Source organism: Hylobates moloch, unplaced genomic scaffold (assembly GCF_009828535.3).
Source record: "Hylobates moloch isolate HMO894 unplaced genomic scaffold, HMol_V3 SCAFFOLD_24, whole genome shotgun sequence".
NCBI lineage: Eukaryota > Metazoa > Chordata > Mammalia > Primates > Hylobatidae > Hylobates > Hylobates moloch.
The window spans coordinates 8,040,338-8,059,482 of NW_026652299.1; the positions used below are offsets into that span (position 1 = coordinate 8,040,338).

Genomic DNA, 19,145 nt, shown 5'->3' on the forward strand with positions numbered 1-19,145 from the left:
TTGCAGTTCAAGAGAGGTAGCTGAAGGAATGTCTGTTTGGTGGCCCTTGTTTAGGTAGGACTAAGAGTCCACACAAATACCACTGATTTGGCTGCACATAAGACGCTACATTTAACTTGATAGGAAACCTGACGGTGGATCATATTTGCATTTAATATTGCTAGTGTTCTGGGTGTTTGTCTTGGTTCACTGATCTATCAAGTGTGCACAGAGTCCCAAGCACGGGCATGGTGTTGCCACTCTCACTCACTGCTTTCTTAGCGCTCTCTTTATTGAATGAGGAGTGTTGTATAGAATCCTGCTGATGGCTTAAGAGTTTTGTGGACCCTGCATGCTTTGCTTCAAGCATAAAATAGCAAAAATCAGTTGTATAAGTCTATAAGGAGTGTGTGTGTGTGTGTGTGTGTGTGTGTGTGTGTGTGGTGTGTATCCTTCTTCAGGTCTCTGACCAAGACAGCTAGACATTTTCATTTGCACAACAGTACTACAGAAAATTGTCATCTTTTTGTACAAAATGTTCACTGTATTCTCATCATTTAAATGATTCAAGATCACTCTCTGGCAGCATGAGACATGGCGTGTCTTGATGCCTGCCTCTTTTTCAATTGTATTTAAGAGGAAGGCTGCTGGGACCCACTTTTTTCATCTCTCACAGGACCCCTAAAGGGCCAGATTTAAGTTCAATACAATATTAGATAGTAAGATATCATAGATGATAACAAGACACTGACAAATATGATCCAACACAGCATAATACAACATAACATGGAGTCGAAGCTACCCCAACAGGTACCTGTAAAGATGGGTAAAGAGGCTTCTGTTAAAATTAGTACAATGTCTGCAAAACATGTAGGCAAACAAAATGCTACACAAATATTAAAATTATAGAAATAACATGCATGAGATTAACCATCTACTCATAAGAACAGAGGTACTCTGTATTTCTTTGAAAAAATTGTGTAATATCCCCCTTATTCTTTTATGAAAATTCATATGAAAGTAAAACTTTCATCAGGTGTTTTAACAGAATGACCAGGCACCCACACAAGTTAGAAATATCTGGGGATGTTTATGCACTTGCATTTTTTCAGCGTCTTTTCCTAATTAAGTGATCCTATGGTAGAGTGATTAAGGCAGGTGCCTCTGCGCCATATTACTTAGATTCAAATATTGATCTGGCATATACTACTTACATGAACTTGGTAATTTCAGTATTTTTTTTACTCTCAATTTCCTCAAGTATAAGTCAGGGATAATAGTGTCTTCCTCCGTAGAGTTATCAAGATTAAATAAAACAATATATATCAATTGCAGTTCACGGCATATAACAAGTGCTCTATAAATGTTAGCTAATCAAAATTAATCTTCCCAGAACTAATTTCTTGATGGTTCTCTGGGTGGCCAGAGGAGCAATATTGGCTCAAGAAAAAGGAGGGAGAGGTCAGAGCCAGGTATGATAGAAGTGACCTTACAATCATCTGGGGATGATGCTGGTAGCATGCACACTCATTGACTTGGGCATGACTTGGCCAAAATGGTTACTGTCAAATGCCAAATCACCGCCAGAATCTAGAACTAACCTCCATCGCAACCCAGCGAGTAAGTTAGAAACGGGCCTGGTATGGGAGTTCTGCATAACAAGAGATGGTCTTTGCACTTAGCAGTCATAATGAAGAGATGGCAGGTAAAGCCCTGAAGAAGTTTAATAGCATGATGCACCATAATATCAATTTCTCTATCTGCTGCTGCTCTCTGAATTTAGACTTGCATTAACAGTCCTATAGCAATAATCTTCTGTCTGGCAATGGTGCCTATAATTTCTTCCTGCTTCAAATTCCACTCCATAATGTTGCCATGAGAATCTTTACAGCTTTGATAAAGTTACTTCCCCGCTAAAAAAAGACCTTCAGGGTCTCAAAATTGACTAGAGACTTAGGATAACACATCTTAGTATGGCGTTCAGTATTTTTTTTTTTTTTTTTTGAGTCTTGTCCCAACCTTCCTTCTCATTGTTTTCAGAACATAAAGTTATTATTAGTTAATAAACTGGAAATCCATCATCCACATCTTTTAGGGATAACTTGGAATTTCATGGTGTATTACCTGTTTTAATTTCCTTCATATGATTCTATTACATAGCCCTGAAAGGCAAAATAAGACAAGTAGAAAACAGAGACCCAGCTAGAGTAAGTAATTTGCTCAGGGTCAACACAGCAAGTTCTCCTAAGTGCAAAGTATACACGTTTTCTGCTCTTTCCCATTGCTCTGGCTCCTCATCCCCACAATCTGCTCCATGTGCCACCACTTTCTGGGGAGCAGACTTTATGACACCGAGGTCCTTGGGCTGAGTCCACTGAGCTGTGTTTTATTTGGTGCCCTTAAAAATCAGATTTCACATAAGATCCTGAATTTCTGGCTTTTCATGAAACAGCTGAAGGTCTGGCAATGTTGTGCCCACATTCCCACATAAGCAACATCGGCTCCAGCTGAGTAGAAGCCGACCCTTTTGGCCAGGCGCTAAGCTTGACTTTTCCACAGCTGCTGCTTCATACGCCTGCTGCCTGCTCCTCTTGACTTGTTTCTATCACTGCCCAGCCCCACTAGGCATCTGAATTTGCAACCCTTGTTTTAAAGAAAGAGAAAAAAGGAGCCATCTATGTTCTAAAGACAAGATCAAGCGGTGTTGAAAATATAAAATGTGATTATTATATTTCCAGAAAGTCCTCATTTTTTGGTATTAAGATGTAAGTTTCCCGGGAGAGAGTTGATGTTGTTTTGGTTTTATTTCTCATTTTTGACAACAGAGCAGTTTGACCCAGAACCCTTAGCAACAGTCCTTTTTGGATGAAAATCTTTGCAGGGCCTTTTAATTAGGAATTGACAGGGTGATTAACTTATAATTCACAAAAATAAATGTGGAAAGGAGAAGTACAGGTCAATTTCTAGCTGTGTTGAACTGTAAGGACAGCACTATTGGCAAGTGATTGCTTCCTCTTAACAGCTTTTAAAATTGTTCTTAATTGGATCCTTTGTCTTCTAATTGGATAGGGAGAACCATCATATGGCTTTCAATTACTAGTTGTGGCATGGTGATCCTGTCATATGGCCCATGCTAAGAAAGTCAGACTGTCAACATATAAGATGAAATATATACCATCTCCGAGAAGCTTTCTGTGTCAACAAGAAAGAGGGGAAACCTCCGATATCTTGGGTAGGTAAAGGCGTGCTGAAACGGGACATAATAACTAGCTTGATTTTCTAGGGACTTGTGTTTCCATTCTACAGACTAAGTTATAATTTCTTAAAATGTTACATCATCATAATTAGAACTGACCCAAAGAATATAAGATTATAATTTTATTCCACACACAAACACATACATGAGAAAATGCTGGTCTCCTCAAACTAATTTTTCTCCTGACCACTGGTGAATTTAGAGATTCTCTAAGAAACAAAGTTTCTCTATAGCTTTCTGGCTTTACAGCCTCTATGGGATCCCTTTTGCCTACAGGATAAAATCTGAATATGTTATCATGGCTGATATCTGATCTCAACATCTTTCTCTAGCTTCGTATTCCAAAATTGCTAGGCAGGCACTTCACCCTTTATTCACTGAACTTCTCACTTTTCCTTGGAGATGTCAGGTCTTTGATGACTCTGTTCATGCCATTCCTGTTTCCTGGGGTGTCTTCTGCATTTTTCTTTGGTAAATCTTATTCATTGGTCAACATTAGATAGAAAAGGTTACCTTCCCAGTGAAGCCTCATCTAACTCTGTAACAGAGTCAGAGGACAGTTACTGCCCGTAACTGAGTCTTTTGGTATTTGTCAACCACTGAGCATTGTTAATATGTCTGGAATAGCTTCTGTTCTGTTTGCCCATTCATTCAACAACACATTTTGAGCATCTTTAAGTATAGGTGCTGCATCCTGGGTCTACAAGCTTACCAAGATGGCTGAGGCACCTGATCTTGTATTGAACTGTAATTAATTGTTAGGGATAGTCTCCCTCACTGGGCTGAAACTACAGAGGGTAGAAATATTTGTTTTATTTAATATTTGTGTCACCAGTGCCTAGAATTTTGCCTGGTTCAAACTAGGAGATAAGGAAATGCTCACTGGCGTTTCATGACTTCTTGCTGGAGAATATTGACCAGTTATATGAAATCTAACCTTTTAGTCAACCTAGTATACTTATAATCTCAGATTTTAAACATGGAAGACTTGATATGGCCATGGTCACTGTATTTGAGATGTTACGGAATCTAATAACCTTTTGGGTGTAACCCTTTTTATGCCTTTAGTGTGTTAAGTCAGATCCTGTGATGGGCACTTTGGCTCAGCACCTTGGAATGGCCTTTTGCCGGAGAGGAAACACATTCTCTGATGAAATGCCCTTAGCAGGCAGGGACAGGACACAGCTGGGGTTTGAATCAGGCTAAATCCCATCAGATTGGAAATCAAGAAGCTGGTGCTTTTGAAGATTATAAATCTGGAAAGCAGCAGAGACAATGGGCTGTGAGTCCCTGCCCAAAGCAGGTAGTGCCACCTCTCTTTGGCTTTCAGTGCTGGTTCTCTCTGGCCGATGCTTCCAGAATAACTTTAAAGATGGACACGTGTGAAGGGATAAGATTTTAATGCTAGAATGACTAAATCTACTCTCCCTCAATGCTTCAAAAAGGGAAGTAATCAAAGTCTTGGGAAAGACCTAATTGAGAATACGGAATGGCATGGAAATGAGAATGACTTGAAATAGAATGCCAGAAACTCTTGTTTCATGTCTCCATGTTTTTCTGAAAGGCATAATTACAATTTTACATATAAGAATCGCTTAAAGCTGGCAAGTCTGCCAGCCCACTGTTACTGGTGACTTTAGATCATGGAGTTCTGCTTCATGCGACTTTTTTCAGCTTTTCGTATGTGTATACATCACACCGGATGAAACTGCACTTCAGCACTTATTGTGGTGGCTTCTCTGTTCTGGGCTACAAGCCCGCTTACTGGCGCCATTGCTAAAACGAAGACATTCAAGAGGGACAAGGGAGTCCTCTGCTTCCTCAGGCAGCTCCATGGATGTTGGAGCTGCCTGCACATCTGGCTATCTCTTGAGCAGACTCTCCCCGTCTCCTGAATACCCCATCTAGACAGACAGCCTATGCCGCGGAGCTCATTATTGCCCCAAGTGTTTGCTCTGGATCTGTGCTTCACCCGTTTTATTTACATGCTTTATTTTTCATTTTATGAACAAATCGATAACTAGACTTACTCCTTATCACACTGGATTAGTTTTATTTATTCCGTTTGAATTTGATTAAAAAGCTGTCAAACGTAAGTCTACATTTTTATCAGCAGAATACTTTCATAAAACCGGTATGAGATGTGTTCAACTAGAACATGCTTTTCAAAATAAAACAATGTTTGATATATTCTAGACAGTTACCCTTTTGTTTATCCATGACAACTGAAACTAACCATCAAATGCATAAAGCAATCTAAGTCTAGTCAAGTAATCCTTAGGGCATATGAAAAAAAAAGCCTTTAAAAAAATTTCTTTCTAGATGGATTCAATGTAATTCACCAATAAAGCATCCTCAGAAGCATAATAAAAATTCTACATAAAATGACATTGCCAGGGAAAAGGAAGATATACAGTTTGATGAAGATTCAAAATGGATGTTAGCATTAAAAATGAGCAGTCATGCAATTCCTGTATAATATAAAGATCAAAATTGCAGGGCACTAATTTTGCTTCTAATTTATAAGATAGTGTGTTTATGGGACTACATTTGTATTTATAAAAAAATTCAATGGCAAATGCTTTGAACTGTCATTTTTCTTGAGAAAAATTGCCATTCAACATGTTATATTGATAAATTTCACTGTATAGCATTGAAAATAGCTGGACTATATTTATATATACAAAAATGTTCTGGAAGGATGAAATATATCTGTTTTGGTTGTGAACCTGATCTCCTTCGTTCTATTTACAAATTAATAGCTTCTGCCTTCCTACCTCTTTGTGTTCTAACTGTGTCCAAGTAACAGTATGGAGTCATGCTTAAGGCAGCCTGAATCTTGGGAAAGCACATGTGTGCACACGCACCCCCTACTCCCACCCACACTCACTCACATCTCCACATACACAACCACACACCCAATTCCCTGGAGCAGCATTAAGGCCATTTTTTGAATATGTGCTATTCTTTGCATATTATTTAACAGCATGAGGCATGCATGATGTGCTCCTAGAAGTGCTAGAAGGCATAGCACCAAAGGGGTTAATGTAGAACACATATAGGCAAATATTGTCAATTATTTTATTCAAATGTTTGGAACTTAAACGCAAAATCATCATTAAGTTTTCACAGAATGAGGCATCTGTCGCTTGAAAGGCAAAAAATATTTCAGAAATATGTTTACAGAAACGTAAAAATATTAGGCATCGAGACAGATGTGAACGTATTCAGTAGCTCGTCTTGTCTGTCAGTCTTCCTCTGAGCCGAAGATCTTACTGTACTCACTCAGCATGAGCTCAGCTATCTGGTTCTGGTAGACCATGTGGATTGCCATGTTTCCTGTTTCATTTTCAGCTCGCAGAAGGGTGGGTCCAAATACAATCCCCAAGCTTTGCGTGGACATGAGGTTCTTGGAGGCTTTGGCCACTATCCTGTGGGGAGAGAGAGAAAAAAAATAATTTCACTGGAGTTTGAAGTGAAGTTGTGGCTACTTTGGAGTGATTAAAAAAGGTTTCTCATTCAGGAAAAGTAACTGCGTTATAACATTATTTAATCTTCTACCCTACATACTTTACTGTATGGAAGTAGAACCTATGAGTTTTGGGGAAAGGATACATTGCCTTGTCCAACTTTTTACCCCCATAATACCTTGAGCATTGTGGGTACTCAACAAATATTTGTGAAATGAATGAGTAAATATATTAAACAGCAAAAATGACTGTGAAATTAACAAGATTCAGCCTTTAAAATGCTTAGAGACAATTGAGGAAACAGGTGAGAGGCATGCAAAAAAAAAATATGAGACCGAAATGAAATAACCAGAACAATGTCTGCACAATTAGTAGGCTGAAAAAAATTAAGTTTTTCGTGATTACCGTTGAGTAAAGTATTCCTGGCAAATGCTAATTGGAATATGTTTTGTAGAGGAGATAGGCTCTGAGACAGTTTGGTATATGGTAAAATTCTAAGTGTCTCCATTTGGACAGCCAATTTAGCTTAATGCCACAATAAAATGCAGAATCCTGTGGCATTTGCACAGGAAAAGAGCCCCATTGGAATCAAATATGTATTTGCTTGTGGGAGAACCCTATGGAGAGCTGGAATACCAATGAAACTCTAGGATTTGGTTTTATTAATGGTAATGACTTGCCTGTTCCAACACAGGACTCCTAAAAAGAAAAGAAAGCCCCATCCTAGAAACTGATAATTAAAAAAGTAATGCTATTCTGACAGCTGAAGCCTACTTGATTTTATATTAAAATTCAGAAGAGTGGGGTTTTAGTGATAAGGAAATAAGGAAAGCATATGGAAAGACAGAGTGCTAAGAAATATCAAACTCTTCATTCTACTAGATATCCCAACCCAAGGGAAATAAGAGTGTAGAAAATAAAGTGAAGCAAAGGAACACTTTTTTACAAGACAGTGGGGTCTCTGGCTTCAGAGTTCAGTGTGGAACGTTGTCGAGCTGGTTGGACTTTAGAGGCCTCTCTTTGGCCTAAGTGGGCCTACATATCTCTGAATCACAGGTGACAGAAAGACTGGTATTGTAGTAGTCCCTGCTTGTCTTCGAGGGATATTCTCCAGGAACCCCATCCCGCCGCCAGTGGATGCCTGAGGCCTTGGATAGTACCGAACCGGATTGCCATCTATTGGAACATGTTTCTTTTACATCCACAGATGTAATGCCTTTTCCGTCTTAACTCAGCACTCATCATGCACTGTGGCCATAACTTTTGCAGTCTGAGGTGCAACAGCAAAACTAGCACAAATTTATTTTTCCTGCTTGACAATTTCACAGCTGGAAGATTCATTCTTACCATAAATCATAGCAACCTTGGCATACAATTTTTATTCTTTCTTTATTAAGTTGAGACCTTCCACCTTTCCGCTAAAAGGATGCACATAACGGCTTATCTTTGGCATATGTGAATTGCCAGCATCACCTACTCTTGTACGTTGGGGGCCATTGCGAAGTAAAATAAGGAATCCTCAAACACAAGCACTGTGATGCCACAACATTGATCTGATAACTGGGAGGGCTACTGTCTGAATAATGGCACCAGTGCAGACAGTTTGGAGACTCTGGACAAAGGGAGGAGTTACATCCTCGGTGGGAGAACTCATCATGCTACTCAGAATGCTGTACCACTTATTAATTGCATATTTCTGGAATTTTCCTTTTCATACTTTCAGACTGTGGTTGACTTTGGATAACAGAAACCATGGAAAGTGAAACCACAGATAAGGGGGACTGCTGCATTTTTTTTTTTCCCTTCACAAACCTGAATCTCTGAAGAACCACTTTTGTGACTAGGCCATGCTGTCCATTTCTTGAAAGAGATTGAGCAGGGCCAAAGCCACATGTGTACTGCCTGGTACTTGCCCACCACCAAGCAAGCTCATGGCACATACTGTGGCCAGCAAAGCATATTTGACCTAACCAATATTAATAATAATCAACTATTGTTCTAAGCAATTTTATTGTCTCATTTCATCAGAACAATCCCATGAAGTAGCTTCTATTAAGCTTGTTCAACAAATGAGAAGACTGAGGCGCATAGAATGGTGTGACAGCCAGTGTCACACAAGCTGACGTTTAAGCCTAGGCAGTCTGGGTCCAGTACCTGTGGAAGCATCACTGTCAGTGTCTGTAGTGACTCCTGGCCCTAGTAAATGGGCCGGCTTTTCACTTTGCCACCTCCACGTGACTATATGATCCATCATAAGAAGGTCTGAATTTTCGTTTTTCACTCTTAGAATTGTAATGGACAGCCTAGTGATAGTAGATTTTTTGTGGACAAAATGACTCAAATTAGACTGAATATTCAGGATATTCTGCTTCCCACTTTCCCTTTTCTTCTGCTTTAAACAGACAGCATTTGTACCTGTGAGCACTGTTGGCATGGCTACATTTCTGGAAGGGATTCTCATATTTTTAGAGTGTGAGTTATCTGAGACTTCAAATTTAAAGTTTCTTTTGGAATATAAGAAGCTATGCCACTTTGCTATTTCATTTGCCAAAATCCTATCGAGTGAATTAAGCATCCTTCTATCTGTAGAGGGCAAGTGGAATGGACCTTTGCTTCTCTTTAACATGCCCATCTACCTCAGTTTAAGATCTTTCCTGAGCCTCTCCCAGATATGCATATTATAAAAGCCATTAGTAAGATTCACAATACAGGCAATGCAGGTTTTTCCCTTTTGATTTTAAATTAATACCTTTTTATGATGCGAACTCCTCCATTAATTTCACCACACACACACATACACACACACACACACACACACACACATTTTAGAGGCAAATATGGAGATAGATAACATAAATAATTGAGTAAAAGTTGTTTTAATAACTTTACCCATTGGTAGCAAGTGTCTAAATTGATAAGATTTATCTAGCAGAGAACGGGGCTCAGAGGTCATGGGCCATGGAGAAGGTAGAAGCAAAAGCAAGACTGTATTGAAGGTACAAAGGTGAATGGGGCATCATGGCCAACAGGGTAGTAGAAGAACATTAGGACTTGGACTCCAGGAAATCTGAAAGGGCAAAAGGATGATGTAAAAATTGACAGGATTGAAGATACAGTTACCTATTTAATTTTGGCTATAATTTTAGTTGGTGCAGAGACAGTGAGATTAAGGTATCTGGGAGCCAAAACTGAGACCCACACAGGTGAGGCTAAAAATCAAGGGAGATGCAAGAGCTCATTAGTGGAGGGACAGTCTGAGGTTATGGGATTGGAAACTGGAAGGAGTCTATAGCTTTGGAGGAGCTTGGGTGGGTGGAGGTGTAACTCAGCTCTCAAGGGGGACTCAGGCCTTGAAGGGAGAGCAAGAAAACTGAAATGGGGCTAGACTATTTACTATTTATGCAGCATTCTTTGTATTTTCCCTGCTCAGCAAAAGACCCGGTCTTAGAAACCAGAGCAGGGCCAAATGTGGGGGAGTGAACCAAGGAAGTTTGAAATGGGAAAGAGATTATGTAAAAGTAGAGGATTGAAGATATAGTTATAGAAGGAAGAGTTGGAGGCTAGAGCTGCGTGTCTGAGTACCTCCTTGGGGAAAGCCATGTGCCTGCATGTCTGAGTGTCCCTTGGGAGAAGGCTTCTCTAAGCCACTGGGCCATCGTGGGGGACTCCCGTAATGAATTTCTGTGTATGCATATTACCTAAATTTCCTGTGGAAAAATGTTCATTTTGTGCTTTGATGCATGTGTAAATATAAAATATTCATTCTGCCTCAAACCTCTATCCTTTATGTCCATTTCCCTGCACGTTTTCCATTTGCTTTTAATAAAACTTTAACTTATGCATGTTTTAAATAATCTCGTTTAAGTAAATTTAAAAAATAACACAGAGTTTTGTATTCCTGTTATATTTGCATTATTGCAGGTTAAATTTTTTCAGCAGCTTGAAATTTTTTTCCTGAGTTAGGAAAATCAAGTTACTTGTAGTAACTAAAAAAAATTAAGAGTCATTAAGAAAGAAAGTTAGATATAGTATTATATAGAACATAGGCTATTTTGCTTATCCACTATTTCAAAATATGTATGTATGTATATATATGTAATCTATATAAATATATACATGAAATCTATATGTATATAAATATATACATATACACGTATATATATTTATATACATACACATACATATATATATATATGCAATTTATTTTCCAAATATCAACCAAACAGTAGTTCATGTGTTAAGAAATCACTGTCTTTAGGTTAGAAAAGGTGAAGGTAAAGATCAATTTGGGGTAGAAGTCACTAAATACTGAACTATGTAATTCATGCTGACTGACTAATACATTCTCATATTAAAGTTTAAATTATGTGGGGATAGACATTTCCAGCAAAGAAGGCCCCCAAACTGGGGATGTCTGGGAAAATGTATTGATGCTGTTATAAATGTCATGATTCAAATGGAAGCTTACGTATTCCCTACCATGCTGGACTCCTAAATAGTTAAGTGGTTGATTTAGGATCACAGAGGGAATCAACCACCATTTCAAATATATAGTTAGAATACTATCCTGCAAAATTATATTATTATATATCTCTGTTTTTGCATCCAATTATTATCTCTCTCTTTTTTTTTAACCTCATGTCAATAGAAACCATAATATCACTCCTACTGTGGGGACCAGCTAGGGATTATTTCTGAAGTTTCAACTAGTAAAACATAGGTAGAAAAGAAATATAAGCTGCTGGAAGAAATAAAAGGCTTGCATGGGATAATATAATTCAATTTAGTATCTTAGATGGAAAACTCTCAAAAACAGTCAGGTGTACTTCAAGTAGCTTGAGCTTTGTTGAGTTGTATCGTTGGAGGGGTGGATCTGATCCAGAAACCATATACATTTTTACCATGGTTTTGGAATCATCTTTCAATAAAGTGAGTTCTGTAAAACACCATTTCTCTGATATGCTTCACAGAAATGGCATTCCAAAATAAAAGTTTTGGAGAAAATTGAGGGCCACTTTTTCTTCTTGGATATTCACAATGCACAAAAGCATAACAAAGGCTCTGAAAAGTTCTGTAGAAAAAAAAAAAATCCTTGCCCATCTTTAACTTGTGTCCTCCCTAAATTACTTGAATCTTGTACATAGATTCTCTTTTTTGTGTAACACTGAAGAGTGTATATGAAGAAATGCTGCACTCGTGTGTTTTGCTATGTCTGAAAATGTCAGGAATTTTATCCTCCTATGCCACCCTGGCTTCCCAGCTCTGTAGCAGTTAACTCAGAAAGAAGTCAGATTCTGGTCATTCTGGCTAGTTCCACCCCTCTGGTAAGGCTTAGGTTTCATTAGGCCCTTAAACTCCATGACTGTTGTAAATTTTGAGCTACCATTTAACCTGTTTTTAGCAAAGAAATCAAAGAAACTCCCCTTTTATGACAAAACAAAGGCCAAAAGGCAAAAGAACTAATCTGAATGAGAAAGGTAAGGAAAAGACGTGGCTGAGACATGAACACGATAGTGGGCAAGAAGGCCCACAAATATTTAAACCTTATGTCAATATTTGGGAATTCCTCTTGATGTATGTTGACTCATCATTAATTCACTCCCAAGAAATCATAGCAAAGATACCTGATTCTAAGCCACATGAAGAGCTCAAAGTTTGGTGCCTCTGAATGCTTAACTAACAGAAAAAAAGGCCCCAAACTGCAATTCTTGAAAAAGGCTATTTATTTATACTGCTTAGTTTTAAATAGCCTGACAAAAATACGATTTTATGAATTTGTTCACGAAATAGCACTTTGTATGTATTCCTAGTAAAAGCGTTTCTTATACCACTAAGTAAAATTCGAGTTTATAAAATCTTAGAATGAGTAAGAATTCATTTTTCTAGCAAGAGCTGAAAAGTGATACACAGTTTACAGCATTAAAAAAAGGAAATGTGAGTGCTACCTTTTGTCAGGTCCAAATGGGAAGAACAATGATCCATCAATTTAAGCTTATTTTAGGAACAATTTATAATCCAGTGCTACAGATGTTGGACCCCCGGAAAAGAAATCCTCTCAAAAAAGCCTTATGCTGGGTAAGTTTTTCCTAAAATGAGCTGAATTGCTAATTCAAAGAAATTTCTTAGTCGCTTAAAATCACAGCTAAATGACTCGAACTGAAAGAAAACTTTAATATACAACTAAAAATTAATGCTGAATTAAGAAGACCAAAGCCTTTAATAATAGTTCAGCTCCAAACAGATTGATGGATGTGAACTTTCTTTTAAGTTTGTGCTTTGCTGTTACTATAGTGACTTGCAACGTGTGTTGAAAGCCACATAATTGCCTGGAGGACAACTCTCAAGTTACGAAGGTGTATTAGAAATGTTCCCCTCTCTATCTGTGGAATGCCATGATTTTCCAACACACATAACTTCAGGATAGTTTTACGGAATAAGGAGAGTGTGGTGGTAAATGTATTCCTGCCATCAGGTCACACCTGGCTTGCAAAATATAGCTCAGCCACTGCATGTGAAATGTTAATTGTGACTTTGACCACTTAACTAAAGAGAGGCAGAGGCTGTTAAAAATAGAATAAATTTTCAATATGCTCAACTTATGTTTCCTATGTGCTATAACTATTTTGGGGGGGATCCATGCTAACCATATGCTTGCCTACCCTCAATTTGCACAAACTGTACTGCTATCTACACTGGCCTTTTTATAAGATTGAGGACTTAGCAGAAATTCCACCTTCTTCTTTAAAGTTATAGTTGTATGCCAGAAACATTCTCAAGTATTGGAAAAGCAGGAGAGCATTCACAAGTGTTTTTGCGTTTAACATTAGTGTGTTTCAAGGTGGTCACTCAAAGATAACTCAGCCATTTTTTATATGCCAGTTTATGTATCCACTGGCTTAAACAAATGGAAAAGTCTTCAATTTTATATCTAAACATCATGTCATTCTTATTTTCCAAAATAACTATCATCCTAAATAGGAATTATTGCTATATTCTGATTTTTTGGTTTTGAATAAAAGCAAAAAATTAGCTTTAAAGTTAGATGTATGTAATTCTCAAGTACATTATAGCAAAGCAGAGTTATATGGCAGTTGAATATTGATAGCTAACATGGCCAGATTATTTGCATTTATTGAACCTCTCTGCATGAATTTCAATGCAGAAGATTGAAACATTTTCAATTATTCACTTGTTTCATATTTTTATTGATTGGGCATTATAATGATATTCTAAAGTATCTCTAAAGCAATATTTAGAATATTTAATAAGATGTGAGAACTAAAAAGTAAAAAAATGAATGGCCCACAGGCTTCAATTAATAATTTATTTCTAATTGGAATATGTGTTCTGTAAGGTGATAACAACCACAGATAAAATGGAATATCAGAACCAAAACCCTGACATGGTAGATAATACCAAAAAGAAACATTTACAGTAGTTACTGTTTGTTACTATTAATACCTTCTATGTGCTAATCACTGTGCTTCAAATATATCACACATTTTAAAGACAGATTTTAAAATCAGCTTTAATTTCTTTTTTTGATGATAAATGCATTCTATTAGAGAAAATTTGAAAAGTTTAGAAGATTATAATAAGCACTGGTAACTCGATGTAACCATTTATTAGTTCATAAAAATCTATTGCATACTCACTATGTGTTTGACACTATTCTGGATATTAGGGATAGTGCAATGAGTAAAACAGACAAAATCCCTGCTCAGATGAAGCTTACAATCTAGTGGGGAAAACAGACAACAAGCCATACACTAAGCAATATATAAGGTGACTTCAGGCCCTGAAGTACTTCAAGAAAAGCTAAGAAAAAGAGAAGTAATCGTTCTTCCACCAACCCTAGGGAACTTTAAAAAAACCCTGATGGCCTGGAATCCATTCCCAGAGATTCTCTTTTATTTAATATTGGGCAAGGCCAGGCTGCCTTCATTTTTGAATAGCCCCCAGGTAATACTAATGAGCAGAGAGTGGTAAGAAGTGCTACGTGTATTAGACGGGGTGCTCAGGGAAGCCCTCTCTAAGGAAGGGAGATTTGAGCGGAGTCCTGTTGAGGTGCACATGTCGGGGGAACGAGTGTTCTGGGCAGGGAATGGTAGGTACAATACCCTGGTGGTGAGGAATGCAGAGCATAGTCTGGCTGGAGGCCAGGGAGCAAAGGGAAAGAGGTAGGAAATGCTGTGGAGGGACTTGGGGGTCATGGTAAAAATCTGGGACTTATTTCTAAGGGTGATGGAAATCATTTCTTGGGGTTCGAGCAGGAGAATGATACTGTTAGCATTTAGAGATGATAGAAATGTTTATATAATGTATCTACATACAACTTTGAGAAAATGCACTTTATATAATTCTGTATCTGGCATTTTTCACTTCTAACAGGAATAATTCCTATGACTTATATATGTAATGTATATCACTTCATCATTACCTTATATGGAAGAGAATGAATTGTGCCCTATGCTTTCGTAGTGTAAGTGAGATAAACAAATAAAACCTTCCCATGTACTCTTCCTCCACATTTTGGAGTATTTATTTAGGCAGTGGTTCCCATTCAGGAGCAATATTGTGCCCTGTCCCAAGCCCCATCCTTCCACCTATGAGAGATTTGGCAATATCTGGAGACAGTTTTGATTGTCATGAGCAGGTGGGGTGGGAAATTGCTACTGGTGCCTAATGGGTAGAGGCAAAGGATGCTGCTAAACGTTTTGTAATGCACAGGCAGCTCTGATGACAAAGAATTATCTAGCCCCAAATGGCAATAATGCTGCAGATGAAGACCCCTGCCTTAGTGTAAAATAATAGAAATGTAACAACGCAATCAGTGGTTCTCAAACTTCACCCTTCACGAAGATAATTTGGAAGGTATTAAAAGGCAGGTTGCTGGGCTCCACCTCCAGATTTCTGATTCAGCAAGTCTGGGGAGAGGCTTGATAAACGGCATTCCTGTCAAGTTCCCAAGTGGTAACAGTACTGCTGGTCTGGTTGGGAACCACATCTTGAGAACCAGCACCAGATTATCAAGTTATGGCTCTTTTTTCCTTAAAACATAACATGTTGGAGGGCGTATTAGTCCAGTTAGCAGTATTATAATTTGGTATTATTCTTTTTAAAAATAACTTCCATACATGAAAAATAGTCTGTCATTCTTTGAACTTAGGATTCTTTGAATTTAGGAATTGGGGAAGAAGTTAATAAAGCAAACAAGCAGCCATGTGTGTTTTCTCTCCTGTGAATATCTCCTGCCCTCTTTCCTATTTAGTGTATACTTTTATGTTTGTTTGTTTAACCCATTTTATTTTGTACAGCAAAACTAATACATGGTCTTTTGGAAAAAAAAAAAAGTACTAATCAGAAGTATTGAAAAGTAAAAAGTAAAAACCTCCCGTTTCCTAGTCAAATTCCTTCATAACTATAATTAACAGATGGGTGTTCCTTCTGGATGTTTTTCTACTCATCTATCCATCTACCTATCTTTTTATATATATATAGATATACACACAATTATATATAAATATATAATTTTTTTCCTTTTTAAAAAAGATGAAATAAAAAATACATAATGTGCTATAATTTGCTTTCCCCCCCTTAACTATATATCACGGGCATGTTTCCAAGTCAGTACATATAAAAATACCTCATTCTTTAAAAAAAAGTTGTTACATTTCATAGTATGGAAATACCTTAATTTATCTAACCATTTCTCTGCTGGTAGGTTTTTAGGTTGCTTCTTCTAATTCTTTGCTATTACAAACAATGCTACAATAAAATCCTTGCATATGTAGATTTCTAAGTTTATGTCTTAAGAGTAACTTTTCATTACTTTTGTGGCACATACATTCTCCCAATTCTTGTGTTTCTTAATTTTATTTACTTAAGTTCTTATGTAGTCATATGTAGTACTATTTCTTTTGGATTTTATCTTTGTTTTTATTATTATAAAATCCATCCACTTAAAGAGATCAGATAACTATTATCAAAGTCTTGTTTTTAAAAATGATTTTAGTTTTTAAAAGCATATCATCTAATTCATTGTAAATATTTTTGTTGTGGGAAATTTGATGGTACTCTAAATTTACTTTTTTTCTGGAAACCAGCTAATTTTCCCTATGACATTTGTTGAATAAACCCCCACTTTCCATTGATTTGTGATACTGCTTTTTTTTTTTTTTAATACTTTAGGTTTTAGGGTACATGTGCACAATGTGCAGGTTTGTTACATATGTATCATGCGGTGTTTGGTTTTTTGTCCTTGCGATAGTTTACTGAGAATGATGTTTTCCAGTTTCATCCATGTCCCTTTTGTGCAGATTGCCTGCAGTCAGCCACACACCCTGGTATACGGTACTGTGCTGATTATCTCTACGTATGTATGTATATATATATGTGTATATATATATATATATATATATATTTTTTTTTTTTTTTTCTTTTTGAGACAGAGTCTCACTCTGTCACCCAGGCTGGAATGCAGTGGCATTGTCTCGGCTCACTGAAACCTCCACCTCCCAAGTTGAAGCGATTCTCATGCCTCAGCCTCCCAAGTAGCTGGGAATACAGTCACGCGTTACCATGCCTGGCTAATTTTTTGTATTTTTAGTAGAGATGGGGTTTCCCCATATTGGCCAGGCTGGTCTCAAACTCCTGACCTAAAGTGATCCGCCCGTCTCAGCCTCCCACAGTGCCGGGATTACAGGCATGAGCCACTATGCCCGGCCTCTTGTGTGTATTTTGATTCAGTACTCTGCTGTTTAAATCACTGTAACTTTACTGTGTATTGGGATATTTCTCTTCCCCTTTTTTTTTCTTTTGTTCAGAAGTAAGAGAAAATTTTCAGGTGAACTTTTTCAGATGAACAAAATGACCCTGAGAAAGACTGAAAATTTGATCCAAGCCACACAGGCAGTAAGTGGCAGAACCTAGATTAAGATGCAGATCTTTATTACTCTGTGATATAAACGTATTTTCTGCAAGTAGCTAAGATCTAAGAATTTTGAGTTTGACATCAAGAGACTTCTTAATGGAGAGGCCTGAGACCTGAGGAAGACTTGGGAAAAAAGTGAGTCAGAGTCAACAAGAAGTCTTGGGTGACATATTTTGATTTTTTAATCACCTAATTCACATCCAAGGATATATCTGCACAGATAAGAAGGGTGTTCAGATGGAAGAAAAGCCAAATTAACATGTATTACCTTTTTTTCCCATATTCACACAGATTTAAAAACTTCTGAAAGCATTCACATCTCATTGTAAATGGAAATGCACTATTAGCAAAATGATTGAGTATTTCAGTTATTGGTTTTTTTAGGTGTTTTTCCTCATGCTTTTAAAATGGTTTTAGCCATTTGCATTTAACTGTCTCAGCAGTAAAAGAATTCTTAATTTTTATTCCCTGAGCTCTGCTGATATACCAATAACCACTGATAATATCAACTTCCTGGGAAGGCATCGCTCTGCATTCAGGAGAGAAAGGCTAGCAAATATATTATGTTGGGAGTACTTTTAGAAATAAAAAAATTATAAGACTGTCATTATTTTCTACCTGAATTTGTCCAATATAGCTATTTAAAAACTAGTATGTGCTAGTGATATTTTAGACAGAACTTTGAGTGTTGTGCATGGATCAGCATTAATTAAGCCAAGCAGAATAATGCACCTAATTATAAGTTATTAGTGGAGTATATAGTACTTAAATATTTGCCTTGTGATGTTACATAAACGTAAAAGGAATATTTTCAGTATGCAGAGTATTCCTCAACTTCTCTTTTGTTTTTCCTTTTTATATAGGTGAAGAGAAGAGCCGCTTTACTTTTCATTAAGGGCACCTACATACAATCTTTAGCAGTTTTCTTGAAAATTGTCTCCTTGTTTAAAAGATTGAAAAATAGTCAAAGGAGAATCAGTTGCAATTTGGGTATCGTCATTCAATTTGTATGTGCTTAGTTTTACTTTCTGAGGAAAAATAGGGTTTTTTTTTTTTCTTTTTTTTTTGAGACGGAGCCTCACTCTGTTACCCAGGCTGGAGTGCAGTGGCAAGATCTCGGCTCACTGCAACCTCCGCCTCCCGGGTTCAAGTAATTCTCCTGCCTCGGCCTCCCGAGTAGCTGGGATTACAGGCACCCGCTACAACACCCAGCTAATTTTTGTATTTTTAGACAGGGTTTCACCATGTTGGTCAGGCTGATCTCAAACTCCCTACCTCAGGTAATCCGCCCGGCCCCCCAAAGTGCTGGGATTACAGGTGTGAGCTACCACACCTGGCCAGTTTTAGACCCTTTCTTGCAGTGACTTTAAGAGGGACGCAGTAAAACTAGTGAGCACCAAGGTGAATGTGCCCAGAGAGTGGCTTCTAAATGGAAGAGCACAGGAACTGAAGGTGTTTGGTTAGCAGGGGGGAAAGAATATTTAGGGAAGTCATGATGACTCAAAGC

The 19,145-nt window shown here is 37.6% G+C and overlaps 1 protein-coding gene across 2 annotated transcripts in view; it reads right to left on the reverse strand.

Annotated features, from left to right (window-relative positions):
• Window positions 1-6,247: 6,247 nt before the first annotated feature.
• The window catches only part of ARHGAP15 (Rho GTPase activating protein 15), a 645,466-nt gene continuing 632,568 nt past the window's right edge, over window positions 6,248-19,145 (reverse strand). For both annotated transcript variants that reach the window (XM_032145612.2, XM_058434361.1), the window contains one exon: window positions 6,248-6,666. In XM_032145612.2, coding sequence (XP_032001503.1) covers window positions 6,483-6,666 — 184 coding nt within the window. In that variant the 3' untranslated portion in view covers window positions 6,248-6,482. The remainder of the gene's footprint in view (window positions 6,667-19,145) is intronic.